General features: G+C 36.5%; 3 protein-coding genes, 1 non-coding gene and 1 pseudogene across 6 annotated transcripts; 2 read left to right on the forward strand and 3 right to left on the reverse strand.

The window, feature by feature from the left end:
- The first annotated feature begins 604 nt into the window (after positions 1–604).
- On the forward strand, positions 605–5,580 carry LOC147545086 (uncharacterized; annotated as a pseudogene). Its single transcript, XR_015223559.1, has 9 exons — positions 605–647; positions 986–1,111; positions 2,642–2,820; positions 3,408–3,456; positions 3,547–3,587; positions 4,010–4,049; positions 4,487–4,540; positions 4,633–4,737; positions 5,374–5,580. The product of XR_015223559.1 is annotated as an uncharacterized LOC147545086 (transcript).
- A 1,006-nt stretch (positions 5,581–6,586) lies between these two features.
- Positions 6,587–6,659, reverse strand: TRNAA-CGC (transfer RNA alanine (anticodon CGC)). The gene has a single exon. It is a non-coding gene; the product is annotated as a tRNA-Ala (tRNA).
- A 2,073-nt stretch (positions 6,660–8,732) lies between these two features.
- On the forward strand, positions 8,733–11,135 carry LOC147545088 (protein ECERIFERUM 2-like). The gene is made up of 2 exons (XM_086672863.1): positions 8,733–9,493; positions 10,048–11,135. The coding sequence occupies exons 1-2, from the start codon at positions 9,050–9,052 to the stop codon at positions 10,930–10,932; spliced, it is 1,329 nt and encodes a 442-aa protein (XP_086528989.1). The 5' UTR covers positions 8,733–9,049; the 3' UTR covers positions 10,933–11,135.
- LOC147545089 (Inositol monophosphatase family protein) lies at positions 11,107–14,634 on the reverse strand. The gene is made up of 4 exons (XM_086672864.1): positions 14,277–14,634; positions 13,220–14,209; positions 11,772–12,168; positions 11,107–11,671 (listed from the first exon to the last, which is right to left on the reverse strand). The coding sequence occupies exons 2-4, from the start codon at positions 13,625–13,627 to the stop codon at positions 11,271–11,273; spliced, it is 1,206 nt and encodes a 401-aa protein (XP_086528990.1). The 5' UTR covers positions 13,628–14,209; positions 14,277–14,634; the 3' UTR covers positions 11,107–11,270.
- Positions 14,320–21,581, reverse strand: LOC147545090 (Xanthine/uracil permease family protein). 2 transcript variants are annotated; one of them, XM_086672860.1, is made up of 11 exons: positions 21,461–21,562; positions 20,485–21,395; positions 19,410–19,507; positions 19,148–19,318; positions 18,972–19,072; positions 18,606–18,741; positions 18,408–18,458; positions 17,727–18,014; positions 17,401–17,635; positions 16,613–16,893; positions 14,320–14,914 (listed from the first exon to the last, which is right to left on the reverse strand). In XM_086672860.1, the coding sequence occupies exons 2-11, from the start codon at positions 21,161–21,163 to the stop codon at positions 14,693–14,695; spliced, it is 2,262 nt and encodes a 753-aa protein (XP_086528986.1). In that variant the 5' UTR covers positions 21,164–21,395; positions 21,461–21,562; the 3' UTR covers positions 14,320–14,692. The 2 variants fall into 2 exon arrangements, with proteins under 2 accessions (XP_086528986.1, XP_086528985.1); XM_086672859.1 differs by having other exon boundaries at positions 20,485–21,581.
- Between the last annotated feature and the right edge of the window lie 1,109 nt (positions 21,582–22,690).

The raw sequence follows: 22,690 nt of genomic DNA on the forward strand, positions 1-22,690 counted from the left end.
TAGTTCTCAAGTTTATCTCAGCATTGAGGTAACCAATTCCATTATATGTTATCTGAAACTCTCAATTCTAGGGTTTTGAACAGAATGAGCTCCACTGAATGTTTTTGTCGTGCTGGATTATGACTTAAAGTTTTACATTTTTGCAATTTCGAGCTCAAGTTTTGAAACTGTTTTGCAGAGTTGATAAACTCCATTTTCTGTTTATTTTTGTAAAGCTTGCATATTCATATATGGGATATAAGTTTCTTTCAATTTGCTCAGAATTTTTGTTGGGTTAGGTGTTTTATCAGATTGTCCACAAAATATTTATTTCTTAATCAAACTCTATCAAGATTTCAAGTATTTATGTATCCATATAGAAGTTTTCACCTTTACTGAGCTAGACTTGGTTTTTCATACGCGTTCCATTTTTCATTCTTAAGGTTTTGTTTTACATTTTACGATCTCAAGTATATACGCATTATTAATTCAATCACTTTAGTCATCTGTTTGTCGTTCGGGTCTGAACCTCTCTTTAGACTCTTATAAGATTTTGTTTTGGTTTTGTGAAAATTAACAGTTTTCGATGGAAGAATCCTAGCAAAGAAGAAAAAGACTGAAAGCGATGCGTGTAAAAGCAGATGAGGTTGGAGTTTCTCATAATGTTGGTACATGATACGCCAACTGGTCACCTTCAAAACCCTTTACTTGGGAGCTTCTCCACGGTGAAGGAGAGATCATCTGGTGGACGAACGTTCGATCATTACACAAACCCAATGGCTGTTTTTTATGGAAATAATATGGAAGTGTATCAGAAGACTCCTCAAAGTTATTCCTTACCTCCTAAAATTCCGCATTTCCTAGTATTCCGCCACCACCATCATATCCTTCCAGTATAAGGTCATATATGACATGTTCTTGGTATGTTCTCTTGAAATTTCATTTTTTGAAGTGCATTTATGAAAATCATATTACATGTTCTTGTTTACTTAATAATATTGAGCAGGACCGAAGTTTCTGAACCCAACGTGTTCTCCTGATCATCAAGTGTATGAAGCACCAGTTCCTTATCGTGGTCCTGATTCTTGGAGAACCCCAATTGACATAGGCAGTCCACATCCTGGGCATCAAGGTACACACCTCATGGATCTTGCGACATACCTGGTGGGCCAGCTGACTATCGTTTTTCCCCCAACTCGTCAGGCATTGCTGGTTCTCACGACCCTGGTTTTGGACGTGGAGGTGTAATCCTAGACCTTATCTTGGGAGATGTCCGAGCCCTGGTTTTGGACGAGGAGGTCATCCCACTACCTCATTTTGGAAGAAATTTTGGCCCTGATAGGTAGGTCTCTTATTCCGGAAGAAACTTCAGCCTGGGTTTTATCACGGAGGTAACCGTAATCCTCATTCAGGAAAAGGCCCGAGCCCTGCTTCCTGACGAGGTGGTGGAAGTGGACGAGGTTCACATACGTGTGTTTCTGCACGAGAAAGACCAGAATTGTTTGTTCTACAACAAGTTGGTGCTAGAAGACCCATGGAAAACTTTGGAACCTGTCGTTAGATCTTGGCTCCCGAAATCCATAAATGCGAAGATGGCCGAAGTGTCAGAGTCTAGCAGCAAATTCAGTTCCCAGTTAAGCCTTGCTGAGTATTTGACTGTTTCTATGAGGAAGCAACCGACGATATAAATAATGGAAAATTGCAGACTTCATCATCACATTAGTTCTGTCGACATTCGGATTGACTAGACTTCGTCTGACGCAGCAGAAAACTAATAAAAGAGTCTTAGATCTTCGTCTAAAGACTATAGAACCGAATTAAGAAGATGTAATACTAAAGACTGAATTTTATTGATTGATAAACTTGAATGAATGACTTGAAACAACTTCTAAGCCCTCTTTGTACAGGCCTAGGGTTTCCTAATCTTAGTCAAACTCAAATAGCAGCTCCTAATAAAATAAAATACTAGAATAGTAGTAATCCTAAACTGATAACAATTCCGAAAATAGAAAAAAAAACTAGTAGAAATCCGTTTTGAGACCCTAAACGATGGAATTTGCCCCTCAAAGTGGGCCAATTGTGGCGAAGCGACAACGAACGACCGGAACGCTATTTCGCACCATCCCTCAAAATTTTGTTCGATTCCGACACCCGTAGCTTCGGTTTTAGCCGTTTTAGTCTGTCACCTTTATACTTGGCCGCTTCTATCACTTCAAAATGGATGGGCTTTAGCTACGCCCTTTTTGTTACGGACTTAGATTATCGTAACTACTAGTCACCATTTGCTATGGCTATTTTCTTGTCGTAGCAGATGCGGATCAACTGCTACAAACTTTGCGTGCTCTTGCTACACATTGTTCCGTATCAAGTGTGTCTCACGCAGAATTTCTTAAGAAATTAGAAAGTGATTGTTAGCTACGGTTTGTTTGGCATAGCAACTGGTGGTCATTTTCTACGAGCAACCCGTAGTTAATAGATCAAAATGGGTAGCTAATACTAATTAAGTTTGCGCGGAAAAATTGCGCCAAAAATTTGGGATTTGCGCCAAAAGCTTTGAGTGCCTTCTGTAAATAGAGCTGAAATCTTGGGTCCCGTTTACAAAATATGGAAAAATTTGGGGTGCCCAAATCATGCCCATATCTTTGTTGTATTTTAACAATAGAAATTGACGGAGAGAGGGAGTTGGAGCAAAGGGCTTCGAGAAAGGAGGAACAGTTTCAGGCAGAAGAGATGAAGGGTTTCGAGAAAGGAGGAGAAATCAACCGAGAGAGGGAGAGTTGGAGCAAACGGTTTCTAGCAAAAGAGAGGGAGAGCTGGATCAGAACGGTTTCGAGCTATCAGGTATTTCACTGATTTTCCCCTCTTTCTCTCACTCAGTAAATTTCTTCTGAGGATTTTCCCATCTTTCTCTCGGTTAAATCACAAAGTCCGAAAAGAGGGTGGGTAAAGAAAGAAGAAAAATGGATTTCTTCTTTTGTTCAAAGTTCATGGTTTTATTTGTTTGTTATAATTTCTTTGAAACATATATGATTTTGTGGTTTTCTAACCTAGAATAGAAAGTAATTAACATAAAACCTAGATGATTGGAGTATGGAATGTCTTGATTTTACATTTATTAGAATTTCTTGGGGTATTGTTTTAGACCAGTGAAAATGGATTTTTTTGGCATGACTATGATTTAGACTTGTCCATATGAACTAGGTTAGATTAAAGATATTGGAATTAACCCATAAATAAAATCACGAGGGAAGCTATTCTCGCCCACGCGGGCGCGATTCTTCATGGGAAGATTAGACCACCTTCGATATGGTAAAACCCTAATTTCCTTTTCTTTTCGTTCTTCTCTCTCTGCATAGACATTGCATATTACAATTTTGGTCCTGTGGAACCCTAATTTAGTAGTTTTCTTTTCTCATTTATGTTTTTAGGATCTGATTAACGCAATTTTCAAGCGAGTATGGAACAATAAAACCTAACGTACTTCAAATTTTTGGTGCCTCTTTAACATTTTCAGCAGCAGCTGTTTCATTTACTAATTTGGTCCGTGTATTTCTTTTTCATTTGCAGAACGAGAAAGAAACGAAGGCACTGGGAATTTGGAAAGTGAGGTATAATTCATTAAACCTTTTGCTTGTGTTTTCGATGAATTTCGTGCCTTCTAGTTTTTTCATTAGATTTCAAATTTCTTTTGACAAAGAATTGAGTTTTGCTTTATAGATATGGAACCGAAAATTTTCATGTCTATGAGTTTATCACCATTAGATCTATTAAGTTTATAGCAATTGAAATTTTCTGGTTATGCTGCATAGTTGGTTGGCCTATAGGAAATTTTAGGGCATAATTTGTTGTTATTTCTAAGTTCAAGGAACTTTAGTTTTAGCTTAGAGATAAAAAAAAGTGGGTTCTTTTGTGAGAAACCAGAATGCTTGTCCATATAAAAAACGGAATCCCCACTTCGACCATCCTCACCACCTGATGTCTAAACCTCACAACTGTTTGCTGGTTTTATGAATTTTTTTATTGGCTACAGACAGGAGCTGGAAGGTCGAAGTAGAGTCGACCAACTACAGGTACCGTTGCCTTTATTTAGATGTTTTTTGTTGATTGATGTTGGTAATCGATAGTACTTGAGAAAGGATATAACGTATAAGAATGCCCATGTCAGGAGAAGCGGTGGGATAGTATTTGTGTGAAAAATTGTTGTTCACTTCTTCGTCTATTTTCAATATCAAATTTTTATGCTGAATGGGTGGCTATATAGATGTTCAATATTGTCTTACTAGCACTTACATATGCATGTACATTGACCTTATCACTTGTGTATAGAGGTTTTAATAACATACAGTGCTAGCAACTAGAATGTTTTTTATTCTACTAGTACAATGACATTATATCCTGGCGGGTATCTTTTATAGGCATGTCCAATATTTGTGTCACATTTGTAATTCAGTACTTCATGTATTCTCTGTTTAGTTGAAAGGTCACAATTCCCATTTCCATGTTGCAGCTAATGCAAATGCTCTGAAGCTGAGCTCCGAGCTTATTCGACTCTTTATAACAGGTACTCCTAACTGATTCTTTGTGGATAGCAGATGCTGAAGTGACTTGTAATTATATTATGTGTGCTTACAAAGTCATCTCTTGTTGATATAGAAGCAGGGCCACGTGCTACTACGGTATCGAATGTTGAACGCGATGATAAAATAGAAGCAACTCATTTAAAGAAGATATTACCCCAAGTACTACTGGATTTTTAAGGTACATAAAAATATCGTATTTGATATCATCAACAAACCATAAGAACTCCTTATCTTATGATATCACTAGATATTTCTCAAGAGTCAAGACTTGCTTGTTCTTCAAATATTAAAGTTACTTCGGGATATCCATTTAAAAAACTCAGTCCATTAAAACTCTTTATGCAAATGTATATGATTTTTTTTCTTTAATCTAAGTCATTTGATCTTTATTTTCTCATCTTTTATTAAATTATATTTTGCAATTGGCTTTCATCTTTTATCATAACAGATGTTCTGGTATCCACCTGTTTAAACTTACAGTTATTTACTCCTTTTTAGGTCGCTTACATCTACATGCTTGAATCTTGTAACGAATGGTTAGGATGTCATACTCGAGGCTTTGTAAATAGTTCTATACATTGTTTGTACTTCATGGGATCTCGAAGGGTTTTCATAACCTTGAGTATGATAAGCATTTTCCCAGGGAAAATATAATGAAAACTGCAATTAAAATATGAATTTAATAGTTATTGTTAGCAGTTTTGAATCGTGAATGTTGCATTTGATTGAAAAATATGATTACGTTCTTGATTTTATCAAAAGTACCATCATTTTTCATTGAATTCTAATGATATTCTTTTATCTCTTGTTACAGGAAAAGTTGGAGAAGAGAACGCAGAGATTCTTTTTGTTAATAAATAGTACGTTAAATTCTTAGATACATAGACATGGGTTAGTTTGGGATGTTTACTCGATATATTACGTTCATATATTGTTTAACTCAATTTGATGGATTTTTACTTTGATATATGTATGAAGGATCTTTAATTAATGAATCGGATGAGATATATCATTGGTATGATACTGTATTTGTTTTAGTTATGTGTTTTAGTTACATATATATATATATATATATGTACTTTAAAAGAAATATATATATATATATATATGTATGAATGGTTACAGGTTGAATAGGGTCATGACTCATGACTAAAAATTGGGTAATGGGATCTTAAAATGCACGATTGGCTATAATATTTTTATATTTTTTTTTGTTAAAAGGCTATAATATTTTTATAATATGTGACTTTTTGTTACGGACTATTCCATCACAAATAAATGGTTAACGGTCAAATAGTTTTGAACATCTAGTTATGCTAAAAGTCCATAACAAAAGGTTTAATCAGTAGTTACGGATGAAATTCGTAGCAGAAAGTTCGTAGCTGATACCTTTTGTGACGGCAATTTCAGTTACGAGGTGAAGGTCGTAGCAAAATATCTTCTGCTACGGAAAAATGGGCAACAACTACGGTAAATGTCCGTAACTAAAGACCGTCTGTTTTGTAGTGTATTTCTTCCATGTATTTCTCGGTCAATTCCTCTACATCAGTCCTTGGCCCGAAGACTGACCTAACAACAACTCTTGTGATGAGTTACTGCTACCTCCCTGAATTTGTTGAAACACGTGATGAAGTGAAGAGATTCGTTTCGAAGCAGAAATAGAAATAATGTTTGGTTGTGTATTATTTTCGTTATCGGAGACAGTATTATTTTCGTTATCAACTGACAGTATTATTTATTCATCAAAATATAATCAATCAAACATGTTTTTTCTTCTTGTTCTTTTGTTTGGCCCATCTTCCTTTTCTCATTGAAAGTTGTACAGAGACTATTTGTGAGGAAGGGTTGCTCCTCTATTGTTGTTAATGCCCAAAATCTATCAGCTAAATTCATCTTTTGAATTTGTTGGTTTTAAAATCCTTTTATCTTAAACTTGGTGGGGGAAGGAAAAAAAAACAGATTTTGTTAATGAGAGAGAGAGAGTTTGTTTGAATTTGAATTGAAAACTAAGAAAGAAAAAAAAGAATTGGAGGTGCGGGGAATCGAACCCCGTGCCTCTCGCATGCGAAGCGAGCGCTCTACCATATGAGCTACACCCCCTTGACGCATGTTCATTTACCATTTACTTAAATGACATAGAAGTTCTTTTGGTTGTTGTTCCCAACAAGTGGAACCGGTCCGAACAGGCGAAAAACGGTCACTAACTCAACTGGTCCGAGTGGGAATGACACAAGTCTTAAGTGTCCATTTGGGCATTCGGACAAAACGGGCGGACATTTAGGATTTTTCTCCAACAAAGTGCTCGTCTGTGACCGTTTTGACAGTCGGACAAACCGGATATCGATCTATCGGGCGCCGGTCAATAATAAAGAAATAAAAAAAACTTTTATACGAAATTAAAACTGTTTAGTAGCTAAATACAACTTTATAAACTTCCACTTTACAATTCCAAAAATATAAATGAATATAAAATTAAAAGATAATCCGATCGGTTCCATTCTTCTCGTGGATGCGATCGACGTATTGTGATTCTAGTGTTACTGATGAGATATTGAGATTTGGAAGAGCGAGAAAGACTAGAGAAGTAGAGAGGTGAAGACAAGATTAAGAAAAGTGATTTATAAAGTTATATACTTATATATATTTTTACTCTTGAAACCTAACAGTTGTGGCTAACCATACAGATCTAAAGGCTTAAAATCAATCATATAGGCGGGCGAGTATAACGGATAGGATAAATGGACGGGTATGGACGGACAGACTATATAAGCAGGCGGACTCGGTCGGACCACCAGGTAAGAACCTATGTCGGCGTCCGCCTCCTTAAGCTCTTTCGGTCAGGCAGGTACGGACTGATTCGGGCATCGAACGGTCACGAACCTTTCGGACTCGCGGTTGTGAGCGGGTTCCGGATTTCCAGGCCAAAACCCACCCCTAGTTGTTGCTAGTGTGGAAAGTGGTTGAACACCACAGAACGGACTATCACATGGACACGAAGGTATAACTCGTGATGTTCACTAGTTTCTTTCTCTGATTCATTCTTCAGAAAATTGTAGAAGAAGATGAAAGCGTCACAAAAAGATTATCAACAAAATTAATTTGGGAACAAATGGTAAATACAAAAAGTCCTCCTGGAAAGTCCTCAAGTAACAAGTAACAATCAATTGATGAAAAAGTAGAAAAATTGATCATCCGAGTATCCTCAATAAATTAGAGAATTAGGCAGGAAATTGATCATATACTAGGTCGTTCGGGAAATAATGTGAGACGTAACCGTCCTCATTGAATATTGAGTAAGACTTGCGAACACCCTTATTAGGGGAAAAGATATATCACCTTCCTCATTAACTCCCTTGGGGAAAAGATATATCACCCTCCTTATTTACTCTCTTGTTCAGCGTCCAAGATGACATGGACAAGGGATATCCAACTACTGTTTCAAACCAAGAATAGAACTAATTAATCCGAGCCGTTATATTAGAGACGGAAATCTTACTGTGGAATTTTTTGGCCGCAGCTTTGGGGCATAAAGAATAATCTTTGAGAGATAAATTATCTAGGGAATCCATGTCTTTTTGTACAATTTTGAGAGCATATTATTGTTTAATCCAAAAAATTAACTTGATCAAACATCACACCAGCCGAAACCCTACCTACCTAAGAGAAACACTTGTAGCCTTTTGTTGCATCTTCTTCGCAAGATGTGGAACTCATCACCCAGTGGTATACATCACTAAGTATTCTTCACTAACTCACACTCCATCTCTATTCAGTTCGAACTAAAATGTCTTATTGTACATATCATCCAAGACCGTAACCAGGAAAATAAACAAGACCGATCCGTATTAACCCTAATAAGTGATCAAATGAGCAAAAAAGTGTTATAGGTTTCCAAAGTGACATAAAGACTCACAGATGGATTCTAAAGATATACTCGGTTGTGAGAGCCAGACTACATTATCAACAAGTACATCAATGACATTAAAAGAGAATAATAATGCATGTTAATTTGACCTTTTGCCTGCTTTTCTTTAATAGCCATTTTGACAAAAAAAATGACTACTCTTTACACATTTATCCTATTTTTCTCTAAGTTAACCTTAGTGAGTTAGTGTACGCTACTACTCATTTGTTTCTGTTTTTCCATACTCAAACTAACCCAAAAACAATGTTACCACGGGTCTTCGGTACGAAAGAAACAATTCATCTAATCTTAAATACGATGTTCCATCTTAGACCCATTGGATAACACCGATATAATTCCAGATCCACCAAAATCAAAGTACAACTGTACAAGGCTCAGATTTTCAGATCATCACAGCATGATTGGACAGGCAGAGAGGTATATATCAACAGAATTGATAATGATTGGAAGGTATAAAAGAAACTGAACCTTTATTTAAGCACCGAAATATTTCCACCATCCATTAGAGAAAAATCGATCTTCTTCGCCACTTTCACCTTTAAGCGTACACTGTCTTGAGACAACAATGGTTCCTGCAAACAACAACATCCAAAATCTTCTATACAACATAAAGTATTCGTCAGTAGTACCGGCATCTGTAACTAAAGAAAATACAATTAAGGAACTTACTTTCATGGATATAGTAATGAAACTTCATTATATTAAGGGTGTCTACTTCTTTACTAGAAGTGCAGTTCAAGAACTCAACATAAAAAAATTTAAAGAACCCATGTTTCTATTGTTAGATCTCTGCAATATTACCTCAGGTAGGATTCGAAGATCAGAAGAGACAGGAAAACTGTTTATCAAGTGTAATGATAGTGGAGTGAGAATAGTTGAAGCTCAAACTGATAAAACAGTTCATGAATGGTTAGAAATGAAGGATATCTCAAATGTTCATAGTGATTATCTGGCTTTTAATCAAGTTCTTGGTCCTGAATTAGGTTTCTCGCCTTTGGTTTTTATACAGGTTTGTATTAGTTGATAAAATGTTATTTAAAATAAATTTTTACACGTTTTCTGGATTTTGATCTTCCGTTGTTACGAGTTTTTTTACTGATTTTCAGCAAAACTAAGAATCTCCGCAGCTAACAAACATTACTAGGTAAATTCAGTTGCATATTGACACGAAGAAATGTGTTTATGTTAATGTTATCAGTCTAAAAGATGCATATCCGCAAGAAAACAAGAGCCATGATTTAATGAGCTTGGGTTCAAATATTACAGTTGAGCTCGGGTTGAACTGTTTTATATATTCAAGGATATAGCTGAATGCTCTGATGTCCAGCCGAATCACGTGAATGTTTACGACCATTAGCTTGGGCTCAGACATCTCGGTTTAATCTATGAGCTCGAACTCATAGATCATTTTTCAGAAAAAAAAAAGAAAAAAAAATACATAACATATGAATGAAATATATTTATGAATAGGGGATATACACCATATATGGTTAAAAAATGACATTCAAGTTCAGATTAAACAGATTTATATTTCTCCATGGTGCTCTCTTTTCTCTTATGCAGTTCACTAGGTTTAAATGTGGAGGACTTTCAATTGGACTCAGTTGGGCCCATGCTCTAGGTGATGCATTGGCTGCTTCAAATTTCATTAATTTGTGGGGGGAGGGTATGGCTGGAAGTCTATCAACAAAGTCACTGGAAATGCCAAAATCATATAACGAAACCATGAAAGATAAAATCAAACCTTCAAATGCTGCAGAAGAAGAACCAGTCTCCGTCAGAAAGGTGGAGCCTGTAAGAGATCACTGGGTAGTTGCTAATAACTGCAAAATGGAAGCATTTTCGTTCCAAATCTCAGCTTCCCAATTAGATCATCTGCAGTCAAAAATATCATCTGTTCAAACTCAGGCCGAAAAAGTTTCAACATTTGAAGCTATTTCGGCTATGATTTGGCAGTGTATAGCAAAAGTCAGAGAAAATCAGGAACCAAGAGTTATAACCATCTGTAGAAATGGTTATCATAGAGAAACCAAAATTGTGGGCAACAATCAGGTCGTAAGTGTGGTTAAAGCAGATTTTTCCGTAGTTGAAGCTAATATATCGGAATTGGCAGCAACCATTACCAAGAAATGTGTAGAAGAAAAAGAACTCATTGAAGAAATAATACAGAAAAATCAGGGGGTCGATTTCGTCATCTATGGTGCAAATCTTACATTTGTGGATTTAGAAGAGATGGAGCTTTACGAGTTGAAGCTGAATGGACAAAAACCCATCTTTGCAAATTACACCATCCATGGAATCTGCAACCAAGGAGTGGTTTTGGTTCTTCCAGGACAAGAAAGTGTCCAAGAGGATGGCACCCGAGGAAGGACTGTTACTGTGACCCTGCAGGAAAACCAAGTTACAAAACTGAAAGAAGAGCTTCAAAAGGAATACTGTATTGTCTGAGCAGATAGTGGGCATATGAAACAGAAGTCATCCAAGAGATTAATAGTATGGGGCATTCATAAAGACCTAGAGGGGCTTATACTTGTTTTTATTTGTAATGTCTTATTTACAGAGTTGATGGATTGCTACTTTGTAATAACTTCATGGGTAAACAAGATGAAATGTAATAAGATATGATGAAATTGAGATTTCTTAGCAGTAAATGGAAATTATTGTGAATGCAGATAGATACAGATAGAGAGAGTAGTGACCCATTTTCAAACCAAAGAAAACTAATAAACAACACAATGGGCGATTCTCTCTAGGAGAACGAAGTGAACTGTTCGGGATTTAGATGATCAAACTTCATAGCCAGGATTTATCTTCTGTTGAACATCTCCATAGCTCTCTAACTCCTCGATGTCCTCCAAACTTCCCAAAAACAGAGGAAGCCTTTGATGCAGCTTAACAGGTTGAATTGAAAGAATCTTAGATTTACCATCAGACCCTCTTCCCCCTGCTTGCTCCACAAGAAAACTAAGTGGGTTTGCCTCGTAAACTAGACGAAGATGGTCCCTAGGGTTCATGGCCACCCCGCCATACATGAGAGTCCGATGGAAATCGGCAACCAGAGAGCAGATATAACGTGCTGAATACTTTTTTTGATATTTTCCTTTGCCCTGTCTAATGGTATCAATATATTTCTTTAACCCCTCTGGCCAATCGAAATATCGTGCATCATTCACAGAGTATATTTGCCCTGAAACAATTAAACAAACCTTGCTAAGGAATTTGTATAATTCTGATTGTGTTTGTAGCCTGGCTATATGAACACTTTTTGTCGTGTGCTAAGGAATTACCTCGAGGTGGAATTTTCATTCTTGGATGAGTAAGGACAAAATCACCAGTTGTGTGATCCAATGTGAATGCATGTGTTCCTGAACCAAAACTAACACAGAATATTGTGGCAGAGGAATACAGAACATAGCCAGCTGCAACGAGTTTGCCCCCACTCTGGAGTGAGTTAAGTTGTGCTTTCTCTTCTGTTGGTAGATGGTCAAGCTCTTCAAGGCGGTTATAAATCCCAAATATTGTTCCCGTAGGAATGGAAGCATCTATATTTCGAGAACCATCTAAGGGATCTGTCACTACCACAAATGGGCCATCATCAGTAATCCAAACTGGGTCGGGATCTTCTTCTGAAGCCATCGCTGCAACTTTGCCAGAATTACGGAGGGAGGACAAGATGATTTCATTCTACCATATTAGAATACAGCCAATCAGAAATACAAATTTCCAGCAACAACTTTTTCAAGAGAAAATTAAAGTTTCAAATTTACAGTTGCGTTGACTGGAAGTTTCGCTCTGAGAGCAAGATAGATAGAACTAATATCGTGAGTTAGACATTAATTTACCTATTTTGCATGACATTTACCACGAAAATGTACAATATATTATACGTTAATCATGGTCTTGATCCTGTGAATCCAACATGGCATTATTTCATGGTTTCTTTTTGCATAACAATCAACAGATGGAAATCAAACTACTGAAAACATCTAACTGGAAGTTTGCAGCCCCTACTGAAACTAAAATAAAGACCTTCGTTATGTTCATCTTTGCCATCCGTGTCTATGTTCCATTAAATGATTAAGAGGAATTGGTGCAAGATCAAGACAGCCTCATGTATCATTGGAATTCACTAGTTATACCTACCCTTCCAGCTAGCACTTCAATTGAGTGTTGGACCCATTTTAAGCAGTGGGAAATGAAAATGCAGAAAATAAGTTTCTCGCTGTTTAAATTGGGCCGACGGGAGCAAAGGAGGATAACAATGCTCAAGTCGTTACAGCAAAGCATTTGATTATGATAGTCATGTGCATGCCACTTGGCCACGAATCCAAACATGTCATGACGCATTTTCTACCACACAACTAGAGATCAACTTTCGCGTCATGATGTCATAAGTGGACAAATGATGATACTTCGCCTTACTTCTTGTCGAACATGGTCAGGCCAATTGCTAGACAATGAGTCAATTACAGGATTAGAAAGCTATGATCATTTTAATCAGAACTTCCAATTTGAGCAACTAAACATCCTAGTTGTGCATCAATTGGAGCAAACCCCTAAACCAAAACTTGAACAAATCCATTATCTAATCCTAAATTCTTCGTCTTATTAAAATAAATTTCAGTATACGTAAATTGCAACTTGCAAGATGCACTACCAATTAGAAGAAAAAACCTAATGTTTTTTGACAATTATACCTCAAAAATATCAGTTTTTGAAAAAGAGGAAACAATACCGAGATGATATCTAGGGGTTTTGGAGCGTCACGATCTCCAATTGAACTATCAACTTCACTCTTACCCTCGAACCCTATCTGTTTTCCAAGTACAGAATTGAAAGGAGACGCAACAAGAGCTGCAATTCTCTTGCAAGCATACTGTAACTGAGAAATCAATACTATCATATCATCTCCAACATCTTCCCCTTCTTTCCCAATAAAATCTAACAAAGTTTGAAAATTATTATCACCACTTGAAGAACCACCGCTATTACTTGATTGGGATTTCACTCTGATGCCTTTTAAAGAAGTCATTCTTGAATGATAATGAAAGTTTTTGCCAAAAACAAGATTAGATGGCGGGAAGCGGATGAGATTTGGCGGGAAATTCGAAATTGAGTAGAAGAACTGAGTAGATAAAAGCATTATAGTTTGATTGTAAGTAATAACCTAGTATGGAAGTGGAAGGATGGTAGAGGTAGAGAGAGAAAGTAAGAAATCGAACATTTGAAGATCAGTGGGTGGAAATTTTACAGGCGAAGGTGTGTCTTATTTTAGGGGATTAGGGTTTGTAACGAGAACTGCTTTTTGTTCAGTGGATGTTGATGGTCTGTTACTGTTTTGTGGACAGAGAATGGAAGTGATCAAATTGGCCGTGGAATTGCTAAATAAGTGACACTCACTTGTTTACACCTCATTTATTCTTACACCAAAGTGAGGTTACCAACTTAAATTTAAATTCTACTCATCCTTTCACTTGATGCCTGACAGATAATACAAAAGTTCTATTCATCCCTCCGATTGGTCTCTGAGAGACTAGCCCGCCCAGAGACTCCCCTGTTGATCAGAGAGACTCCCCTGTTGATCAAATAATTGCTTAACTAACGATGAATTTACATTTCTACTGTGAACCGATATGTAACTTCTGATTTTGGGAGTAGATGTACAACCAACCAAACAAATAGTTTGATTGTTCTTTTGTTTTACTTTTTCCATCAAGAACCGTTACTGTTGGAAACAACAAAAATAATGAGGAAATAGTGGTTATAATATAGCGGTTGATTCGAGCAAGCACTTCCAGACGGCCAGTCGATGGAAGTTATATGGCATAAAAAAGATGAAGTCAACCAACTCATATACACCTCTGATTACATTATCACAGTGAAACAAAAGCTTGAAATTGCAACTCCAAAATTCAGTATACGAAAAACACAAAAAGATAACTCGTATTTCATATGTTTTGCCCTAGAACTTCGAAATTACATGACTTCTGATAATATATTCACACTTGTATATTCTTTAAGGAGTAAACATTGAGTGAATCTGGGAATGAATGCCCATTCTCTCTTCTTTCTTCATACATGATACAAACAATTCAATTTTAATTTTTATTAGTATAAATTTTGAACTCTGTATACCCACCTCTCTTCCGAACTCATTTCTCGACCCAATCCTTACTTTCGTAGTTTTCACATTCGATAGGAAGATCTGTCACGTACCCACGCATTTTGCACACGCAAAAAACTTGGCGACTTTTCTGGGGAGGGAGTAGTTCTCGAGAAGAGATGGGTCGTCGGCCAAATCATTTTTTCTTGACCATACATAAACTCCTCTTTCTTGTTGCTTTCCAGGAACTGAGTTGTCTAAAATAAAGGCCACGAAGAACGCCACCACCATGTTGAGTGAGAAAAGACCGTTTATGGCAAAATCAATCTAGTACAAAATCAGTCAGATAAATCATGGTTAGTTCTTCCTTATCATAAACTTAAGAAAAAAAATGATTTAGATACTTTATATGCTCGAAAATCTTCTAACAGCTTTACAGAAGAGCTAAAATTCCTTGATTGCGAGCTTTAGAATCAAAGAAATTTCTTAGGAAAGAAGAGGTAGGATAAGTCATTGAAACTACGGAAGCAAGTACACATCTACGGGCTTCTCAGTACGAAGATTTAACAAGGCTTAACTTTCAGGTTTTGGGAAATTTTGTTGTTTCCCTGGTTCTCTTTTCAGAGAATAGTTCTTAATCTTTCTGTTTTTTGTTTTTATAACAAAACAGAGTACACCCACTTCGTTTGTCTTTCTGTCTCTTAAATCAGAGAAAGAGTTATCTTCTAACAATTAAGATAAAAAGAGTGATTATAAAAAAGAAAAATTAAATGTAAAATATCCGAGTCGAGGATACCTCTGTCCTTAAGACAATTTACACCCTGTATATCAGTACCAACAGTAATGGTGTATGTCTCCCAGGATAAAACGGATTACCTATCAAAGTAAAGATGGTACCTCTTAGTTATGATAGTCTGACGAACTTGGTAAGTAATATGAACTTCTGAACAACGATCCTTAAACTCTAATGCTTGAAAATGAATGCTCAGAAATGCAAAAAACTAATGATTTGTTTGCTGAATTCTCATGGTATTTATAGGGGTATTGACACCACTTCGTATGGGTGCCTATAGTTGAATGAATGCTTCCCAACAGTCATATTTGACTGTTGGTTTTCGGGTGCCATGTTGACCGTCAGATTTTAACGGATCTATTAAGATCTCGCGCATTGAACGCCCACCGTTAGATCATCAACGGATCTATCTTAAGAGCGCCAAATATCCTGACCGTCAGATCATATCTATGATCGTAAAATCCAAGGCTATGCGAAGTGCAAAGTGCGTGCGGGCGCCTCTAATGCGCCCTAAACGCCCATTCGCCCACGCCGCGCGTGCGTGATGCGTGGTTTGCGTGGTGCAAACCACGCCAACCATCCCATCATCCCAACCAATCTATTATTAGTAACATAAGGAAAAGTCTATATAAGGAAGTAGAACTTTCCTTAATTTTCCAATACGGTACTAATAATAAAACTACACGTTGTAGTTATCCCTATATTTTTCCGAAGTAAATCAATGATAACTCATTCATATGAGATCGGATTCTGACAAACTTTATGTCTAAATTCAAGAGCTCGACGAGACGAATCCAATGGTCCATCCTGATCTTGATTTGGACAACGTTTGGTTGCCCAAATTGACAAAAAACAGATCCGGTTTCTACAAATTTTATGTGTCCCCAATTGGGCTATAGACACACCCGGATCGTGATTGCCTTCGAAGTCTAGGCTCCATAATTTGCTCATCCAAATCTTGACGGAGCCTTGCGGGCCCAAGTCAAAGGTGCTCGAAGATGCCTTTGTCCGGAGTCAAAGGCACTTGGAGTTGGAGGTGCCTAAAGAAATTCCCTTGATCGAACCTTAGTTGCAAGTTGGGGAACATTCTTACATGACATTTTGTTTGTTGTTTAAAAAGGGTTAAAAGTTAGCCGAAGATTGCATATTTTTCCTCTACGACATTTAAATAATATATAGCAAATTCAATTTTACAGATCAATGTACAAAAATGACAATTGAGATGTACGTACCTCTTTAATGCTGGTATGGACTGGTCCATCTGATGCCGCTGCATAAGGAATGAGATAACCCGGCAGTATGAAGCTCGAATCTGGTTGAGATTGTTGAACATATGCAGGGATAGATAAAGAGAAAAACAAGGAAAGACCAACAATCGTTACGTTTCTAAAGCTTGCTGTTTGACTATACTGCAAAGTTGATATGCCCAAAGCTACAACCAATGCCCAGATGAAACACAACACCGCAGCTGCTAGGGCTTGTGGTATTGAAGCGAGAAGCGCACCCACTTTTCCTGTCACATTACCAAAAATAAAGAAATTCTTAGAAAGACTTCACATGGATAGCAGGATAGGGATGCCTACAAAATCCAGGGATGGCCTTTTAAGTTCTAAAGCTTGTTCAGGAAAAATGGTCAAAACTTCCTAGGTCGATTTCTTTTGTCCGAAAGGATCCATATTTCTTTCGGCTTCAGCTTGAAGTTTTTACAAAGTAAGGGTTGCACAAGTTCACACATGGAGCTGAGGCCTAAATATATATATTGACATGTTTTTATTTTATCAAGACCAACATGAAATTGATTCTTCAGCTCGATTTGCTGACCTTGTTCTGACTGAATTTTGACTTGCGGAAAATCCGACAAATACCAGCAAAAACTGAAGGAAACGATATTGAATCGTATACCAATACAAACTGAAAGAAACAAAAAGGTTCTCTCTTTTTTCCTCCAACTACCATAACCAAAACAAAACATTTGAAATTTTAAACCATGAATCAGAAACTCAAACTTGGGTGCCAATACCTGCAAATGAGAGTAAAATCAGAAAGAGAGATCCAAGTTCGATGGCCCTTCGATTCGCCATTTTTGTTATTCGAAGGGTATGCACGTTTTCTGTCAATGTCGTTGCTCCAGTACCTGTACCCCAAAGTCCAGCTAATATACTACAAAAACCCTCCAACCCAATTCCTCTACTAACAATTCCACGTGTTGGGGACTTCGAATTGACTAGTAAGGATGAAGAGTGATAAGTTCCAACCTGAATGAGAAACAAAAAGGAACCGAGTTTTACTCAAAAATCACTATTTTAACTTCTGTTTTCGGAGAAGATCATAAAGCGAGCTACTTACTGAATCCACTGATGCAACCAGTGACACGATGATCATGATAATGGAAGTTCTCAAGCGGAACGTAGGAATACCCCATTGAAGAGGATAGGGAACTCTAGCCCAATCCGCATTTCTCAATGCACTAGAAACATCAGTTCGGCAATGATTCATAGTAAAAGTATGTCTTCTACATTCGTCAGATAAAATGTTTGAACTGGGTATATTGGTCGTGCAACCTTTGTAGTTGTAAGCTCCACTAGTGGTCAAAATGAACGCGTATATCCACACAACCATAACACTAAGAGGAACCTGTAATAGTAAAGAATAGGAAGAAAGGTTAAAGAATAGTGATCAAAGAATGCTAGCAATAACAATGAAGTATTACGTAAGTGAATTCCTGTTGATGATCAGCTATACTCCGTTCTCAAGTATTTTGGTTTAGTTTGGTTCCAGTTCCTAAGATACTACACTAAATTTCTGGTTCCAATACTGAAGTATGTGGACACTAGTGCTAGAGAAACTAGTTTTGTTTCCATCGAATTTCCAGGTATCGGGTACCCTTGGGCCCTCCTCCACTATATGTCATATCTAACCAGACATGAAAAGAGTGAATCTTGCAAACATTTGGGGGACATAATTCCAGAGATCAAATACAAGTTAGAAGTATCAAATGTATACCAAAAAAGGAAGTATGAGAAGTACCGCATATACTCTGAATATCTGACGCCCAAAGATGGAAACTCCTCGGAGGTACTAATATGAATGAAATTGAATAAACAGTTAGCCACCGTTTCAAGCTAATCTCTATGCCATTATAGTGTGAATTCAAAATACTATGAAACTAGTACAACTGAAAGAGAACTTATTCTAGCTTAGGTGATTTCTTCATGAGTTGCTTACGAGACTGAAAAGGAGAAGTAATAGTATCTGAGGAATGCCAATTGCCATGCAACTACCAGCTTGAGGAAAACCATAACTGAAAAACGCTAAACCTACAGCAGCAACAGTCGGTCCAACCACAACAGGGTTTATAAACCTGCAAATTGAAATCAACCAAGATAAAATTAAAGGCATCAAAATCTTGATTCCGTGTCTGACATCAAAACATCGAAAAGTCTGAAGAACATAATATGTGGAGGGGGTATTTTTTTGTTCTTTTATTGTGACATTTTCCTTTTACACAAATTATTAAGTAAACAAAGGTTCTGAAATGAGATTTCGAATATATATTTAGTAAAAGGATGAATAGACAATCTTGCTGAATACCTTAGAAGAAGTGACATAAGACCGCTGTATCCTAAGATGGTTTGGAAAATTGAACCAACAATAGTTGCCCCTTGAATTTCCTTCATTATGTGCTTAAATTTCTGCATTTTGAATATGAAATCAACAAGTGCCAGAAAAAAATGTAACTTGATAGATAGCAATAGCAAGAAACTTACATTTTCGGTAAGATTTCGGCAATCACGTGAATTTAGGATAACTAACACTGGAGCTAGATATACAAATGAGCTCCCTTGAACTAAAGGAAGCCGGGTACCAAAGTAGGAGTGAAGTATAGTGCTAATGCCAGACACCAGTAGCATCGTAGAAATCACGGTTGCCGTATCTTTCTGTCAACAAAACTCAAAAATAAAAGCAGTGTTAACCATTAATTTCCCCTGGACAAGAGAGCAATAATTATACAAAAGAATTGATGCTCACATCAGTTCCACCCATTGCCGGTACAATGAGCAGTGGGATAAAAATCAGAGAGCCAGCCAGCGATAAAAAATGCTGCAAGCCATAGTACATAAGGAGAACTGCATTTGGAAGTATCAGAAACAATCACTTGAAAATCAAAGTGGTACAAAAATAGGTTCTACAGTGACAATAATAAAACATCTATATTTATACTCTTACGAAGAAAATTAATGTTCAAATATGATTGAAGCCGCCTATCGACCTTTATGATATCAACTAGATTTTTTTTCATGAGGTACTCAAATAAGAGTTTTAACTACTTCCAAAAAAAAAGAGTTTTAACATATTGCTTCATCCTGTGTTATGTGCTATATCGTACAGGAAAATTAAAATTTAAATAACAAGTATCAATATTCATAAGAAAACTGTGAAAACACGAGGAGTTGTGGAAATAATATCACGAGTAAACTCATATCACAAGCAAAAATACAATATTTGCAACTTTCTATCTAACATGATGTAAGCAAGCATGCACCTGTACGGATATACCAATGTCAAGTGGCAAACGATCGCATATAGTCATGATAATGTTTGACACATAATCAAGAGTACGAGTGCACGACATTTATCAATCAAGTACCACATATAGTTTTGATACAAAATGTGCATGCCTCCCTACTAGTGTTGTCATTAAGAGGTAAAGCCCTGAAGAGTTTACTTAGACCAACAAAAAGTTTCCTCTTCTTCTCTTGGAATTTCATTTGAACTACCTTAATATTTGCATTTTTGTTTGTCGACCTAAATATGTGGGGTACTAGTGTACGATATGAATCCACCTCACACGATTATCTCTTACTTATTCCACTATTTCTTATGAGAAAGTAAACGTTTCGACACCTATTTTAGCTACTAGAATTCCAAATGTAGCCACAAAATCTTGACGTGAATTACGAAATCATGAATATACCATCCTAATATAAGCATGCAAGTAAGTAAGTAACCATAACAACAACTATAACTACATTAAGAACAATAATAGTATTACCACTATTAAATTAGGCAAAAAACTAGAACCAGGAATTACAAGTAAACTAACCAAATCCTGGGTTGTCTCTTAACCCACACTTCATCTCTGAGGATGTGCTCATCAATTCACCATGCTCATGTTCCTTATCTTCTGAGAAAACATCAATTTCCACCTCTTCTTCATCCTTCTTGAAATATCTATTCTCTTCCAAAGTTAGAAAAACTGATGAACTTTCCTTTTCTTTGTCAATTCCATCCAACCCAAGTTTATTTTCATCACATTTCAATTCCATAACAGAATCAACCCCAACTCTCTTCTCATGTGATTCAAATTTACCAAATTCATCCTTCAATCCTAAAACATCAGCATCATTTTCAATCTTTCTCAACCCATTTCTAGCTCCAAAAGCAGATTCAATTTCAATTCTCTTCTTCTCTTTACTCCGACCCAAAATGGGGTCAATCTCAAATTTTGGTGATGACCCACCTCCCTGATCAATACCCTCTTCCAAATCAAACCTAACTTTGTCATTAATCTTCTCATCATCTCCTTTTATACTTCTAACACTAGCTGTCTCTCCTGAGAAATTAGGGTTAAACCCAGTTTTCTTTGCCCAAGTTTTCAATTCTCTTGGATTATGATCTGTTCTTGATACAAACGGACCAATCCTGGAATGCAAAGAATCAAGTTTCAGAGAACTAGCTTTCTGGGTGTTTTCTTTGAATTGTGAGCTAGAACTACCTTCCATTGAAGCTTCTTCTCAAAATGGGTATCCAAGATTTCGAAGTAAAATCATATAAAAATGGAGAGAAAACGTCAACAGAGCATGCAAATGAGGGATGAAAACTAGAGAGAGAAAGAGTAGAAACAAAGGAATATAAAAAGTAGATCAAGAAAAACTGAAGCCCAAGATTTTAAGGGTTTTTTTAATAGGTGTCAATGAAGAGAATCATTTCTACTTTGTTTGTTTTGTTTGTTTTGTTTGTTGGTGAACTTTGTTTGTTTTGTTTGTTGGTGAGTGAGTGAGATAGTGAGATAGTGAGATAGTGAGATAGTGTCATAGTGAGAGAGTAAGAGAGAGTGAGAGGATGAGTGACGAGAAAGGCATCTTTCTTCCTTCCTTTCTTTCTTTCTCTTTCTCTTTCTTGATTTCAGATTTCAGGTTTGTTATAAATGTATAGAACTAAAGTACCCCTCAAGTGCCGTTTGTGAACAGGAACTTCAATCAAGTTGCAGATAAGCTGGCAAAGTGGGCTAGGAAGAGGAAAAAATCACAGTCATGGAAGAATATCCCTTTATTTCAAAAATGTATTGTAATAGAACTCTTGTTGTTTAATATATTAGTATCATTTCAAAAAAAAAAAAAAAAGTGCCGTTGAGAAAAATTACCAAGTTGACTTTTTCACCCCACCAGATCGCAAACAGCCGTTACTTTTACTCAAAGGTTTACTTGGATTTTGAGATAATTTGAAATTCTATCAATCCACGAATGATCACAAACACAATTGACATGTAGGAGAACTCATGATTTCGAGATATTATCAATTTCAGTAAGGGTTCTTTTTCAATAAAGACTATTAAAGTACGATTCGTAGATAAATTACTCATTTTGTTTCTTAACTTTGTCTTGACTAACTTCATAATTGGAAACATTATATCAGCCATAGCAGTTGCAACCGACAAAGTTAATGCTATTTCACCAATGCTCTTCCAAAAGCTTCAATCCCATATAAATTTGAGAAATCATCATTTTCTCTCATTTCGTAAATGTTATTATCAAGTTGAGACTTGAGAGCACCAAGTATTATAGTGTCAAAACTACTAAAATTCGACGGATAAAGTTCATCAAGACGCATCAACTTACTTTTGTCGAAAAGGACACAACTTCTAGATGGACTTAAACATGTCATACAACAGAACAACTCAGTATTATTCTCAGTAAAACGAACAATTTAAATCTTGAAGTTGCATATTCATAAAAATCTCCACTTGATAATGATACAAGTTTGAAATGTTTTGTGCATTCCGCCTACTTCTCCCTTTAATTCTATTGTTTGAAGTTTCAGATTCATCATTTCCACAAAATTTCAATACTTGTTCGAATAGATACCGAACAACCTCTGTGGTAACATTTAAAGTGGTGCAGTCTGACGCTTGAGTTTGCTCAGAATGTCTATCTAATGCAGATTTATTATGTAGTTGGGAGTTTAGGTTGTTAAATTAAAATTTATAGGTTGGTTTGTCAGTTGAATTGAAGTTTAGAGATTGGTTGATT

This window comes from Eschscholzia californica, unplaced genomic scaffold, assembly GCF_041429995.1.
Source record: "Eschscholzia californica isolate CP2 unplaced genomic scaffold, dmEscCali1.0.p SCAF_4, whole genome shotgun sequence".
NCBI classification, from domain to species: Eukaryota; Viridiplantae; Streptophyta; class Magnoliopsida; order Ranunculales; family Papaveraceae; genus Eschscholzia; species Eschscholzia californica.

Excerpts from the sequence above, each read along its gene's own strand:
- LOC147545090 (XM_086672859.1), bottom strand. The coding sequence starts at position 21,163 with ATGGAAGGTAGTTCTAGCTCACAATTCAAAGAAAACACCCAGAAAGCT. Across the intron at positions 18,742-18,971 it reads CTTATGTCACTTCTTCTAAG|GTTTATAAACCCTGTTGTGG; the intron begins GTATTCAGCAAG and ends TTCAATTTGCAG. Across the intron at positions 16,894-17,400 it reads GATTTTACTCTCATTTGCAG|GAAAAGTGGGTGCGCTTCTC; the intron begins GTATTGGCACCC and ends GTAATGTGACAG.
- LOC147545089 (XM_086672864.1), bottom strand. The coding sequence starts at position 13,627 with ATGCTTTTATCTACTCAGTTCTTCTACTCAATTTCGAATTTCCCGCCA. Across the intron at positions 12,169-13,219 it reads AACCCCTAGATATCATCTCG|AATGAAATCATCTTGTCCTC; the intron begins GTATTGTTTCCT and ends CTAATATGGTAG. Across the intron at positions 11,672-11,771 it reads AATGAAAATTCCACCTCGAG|GGCAAATATACTCTGTGAAT; the intron begins GTAATTCCTTAG and ends TAATTGTTTCAG.
- LOC147545088 (XM_086672863.1), top strand. The coding sequence starts at position 9,050 with ATGGTTCCTGCAAACAACAACATCCAAAATCTTCTATACAACATAAAG. Across the intron at positions 9,494-10,047 it reads CGCCTTTGGTTTTTATACAG|TTCACTAGGTTTAAATGTGG; the intron begins GTTTGTATTAGT and ends TCTCTTATGCAG.